Source organism: Belonocnema kinseyi, chromosome 2 (assembly GCF_010883055.1).
Source record: "Belonocnema kinseyi isolate 2016_QV_RU_SX_M_011 chromosome 2, B_treatae_v1, whole genome shotgun sequence".
Lineage (NCBI taxonomy): Eukaryota > Metazoa > Arthropoda > Insecta > Hymenoptera > Cynipidae > Belonocnema > Belonocnema kinseyi.
In genome coordinates this window covers 135990469-135992764 of record NC_046658.1, presented here as the reverse complement: position 1 = coordinate 135992764, position 2296 = coordinate 135990469, and the positions used below count along the sequence as shown (strand labels likewise).

General features: G+C 38.9%; 1 protein-coding gene across 1 annotated transcript; it reads left to right on the top strand.

Annotated features, from left to right (window-relative positions):
- Nucleotides 1–1130: 1130 nt before the first annotated feature.
- LOC117167804 lies at nt 1131–2047 on the top strand. Its single transcript, XM_033352999.1, has 2 exons — nt 1131–1766; nt 1844–2047. The coding sequence occupies exons 1-2, from the start codon at nt 1538–1540 to the stop codon at nt 1960–1962; spliced, it is 348 nt and encodes a 115-aa protein (XP_033208890.1). The 5' UTR covers nt 1131–1537; the 3' UTR covers nt 1963–2047.
- The last annotated feature ends 249 nt before the right edge of the window (nt 2048–2296 follow it).

Here is a 2296-nt window from a genome sequence, read left to right as displayed (position 1 = left end):
GAAATGATAGTACCTATGAACAGCCGGAGTCAAGTGTAAACTCAAAAACTTTTGAAGATTCGTTAGGTCCCTCATGTTTGGAAGATGTGTCGAAACAGGAATTAGAAGCTAGCCAAAAAGTAGATGAGTTAGTAAGGACGACAAATTTACTGGGGACTAGCGCTCCAGATGAGAAAGAACTAGGCGTGGAATATTCAAAGGGAAAGAAAGGGGAAGGAAAGCGATACGCGTGCATTTATTGCGATAAATTGCTTTTAAATCTCGGTCAACATTTAGAAAGCGTGCATAAGGATGAAAAAGAAGTTGAGGAATTCTTATCGATTCCAAAAGGGCATATAAATCGGAGAAAAGGGATCGGTAATATCAGGAAAATAGGCGCATACGTTCACAATACCGAGTCGTCTAAGAATACGGGGCAAAGGCTTGTGGTGAGGCGACCGCAAGCCAAATATGATAGGCAAGGTGATGAATTTGCATATTGTTGTACCTGTAAAGGATCGTATTTCAAAGATTCGATAAGGCGTCATGTTAAAGAATGCTCCGGTAAGAGTAGCGGAAAGGATAAATGCCTGATGACCCTGAGCAAAAAACTGGTAGGTAACATCCATGAGTCAGCCTCGACAAAATTACGCGAAACCATCTTTCCGGTTCTTAGGGTAAGCGATATTGTCCGTGGCATTCAATACGATTGGCCAGTCATTGCATATGGTAACAAAATGTGCGTAAAGTAAATTTTGCCGCACCAATATGACATGATTAGAGCACGCATTAGGTTAGTTGGTCGTTTGTTGTTTTCGATAAAACTTATCAAAGCCGGTGTTACCGATTTTGCCACTTTATTTGATGCCCAATATTACGACGACTACATTAAAGGTTTTAGAAAAGTGGCAGGCTACAATGAGCAGCTTGGCACTTTTAGAACACCTGTAGTTGCAATGGCGCTCGGGACATTGATCAAGTGCATCGGGCTTATCCTGCGAAGCCACTGGATACAAGCACATGATCCAGTGAAACAAAAAAACACCGAGGACTTCCTCAAAATCCTCGAAGAAGATTTAGGGGTTTCAATAAATAAACCGGTATTGGAAACACAACAAACAGCACAAAGAAAAAAAAAAGTTTCGCCGAGGTAAGCTGGGGAGGATCGTTCCTGTGTTGTTGAATCCATTACATGTTCAATGCATTGTAATGATTCTGGAACACAGGCCAAACCTGCATATTGCAGGTTTGAATGAATTCATCTTTGGGTTATCAAGTTCACGACCTGATATACCCAAGCACCTGAGAGCCTGCAGCCTTTTGCGCAGATTCTCTCAACAATGTGGTGCGAAGATGCCCTCAAGCTTGGGAGGAACTACTTTAAGGAAGCATGTTGCTCAGTTGGGTATTCTGCTAAACCTCAATGAAGAGAACATTCCAGACCTTGCTAATTTTATGGGTCACTGAAAAGATATTCATAAGGAAATATATAGGCAGCCTATTATTAGTCGAGAAATTGTGAAAATATCGCAACTTCTGGAAGCTGCTCAAAGGGGGGATGTCGCGAAGGAAGTTTCTGGAGGCTACACACCTGACTCCGACTCATCTGATTCCTAGTCGGATTTCGACGAAATTTCGGTTGAAAATGAGCAAAGTTCTCAACAAATTGAGGTTCCAAGTTGCGAACAAGGTACGGAGAGCTTCAGTGTTACAGAGGAAGCCCAATCAAACGCAGTTTCATGTCCTCCACAAAAAAAACAATAAGAAAAATAAAAGAAAACGTTCTTGTAAGTAATACTTTGCGTTTAGTCAAGATATTTTACACAAATTTTTTACATTGTACAAACTTATTCTTTATTTTCAGCATCACCCAATGAAAAACCAATCAAGCGGATCGCGTGGAGTAAAGAAGAGATTGAAAAGGTCCAGGAATTGTACCAGGATCATCTGCTTAGAGGGACGTTTATTATGCGGAACAAATAAAAAAGGACATCACCAATTATCCTGTTCTAAGCAGAAGGTCTCATTTGAAAATAAAAACTTGGTTGAGCAATGAGAAGAAAAAAAAGCAAAAGACCAATTCAGAACGTTTCTGCAAATAGACATTGTTAAAAAAGAATGTCCACAAAGTTCTCATATTATATATTGTTTATATTATATGCATATATTTATAATTAAGCAGATTTTAATAAAAAAATGCTATTGCATTTAGAACCAAATAACCCTCTCTTATGGTCTTTTATTTAATTTCTTATATGTAATTTAGTTTTTCTCTGGAATTGACTTGTATCGTAAGTAATTAGTTATCACATAACCA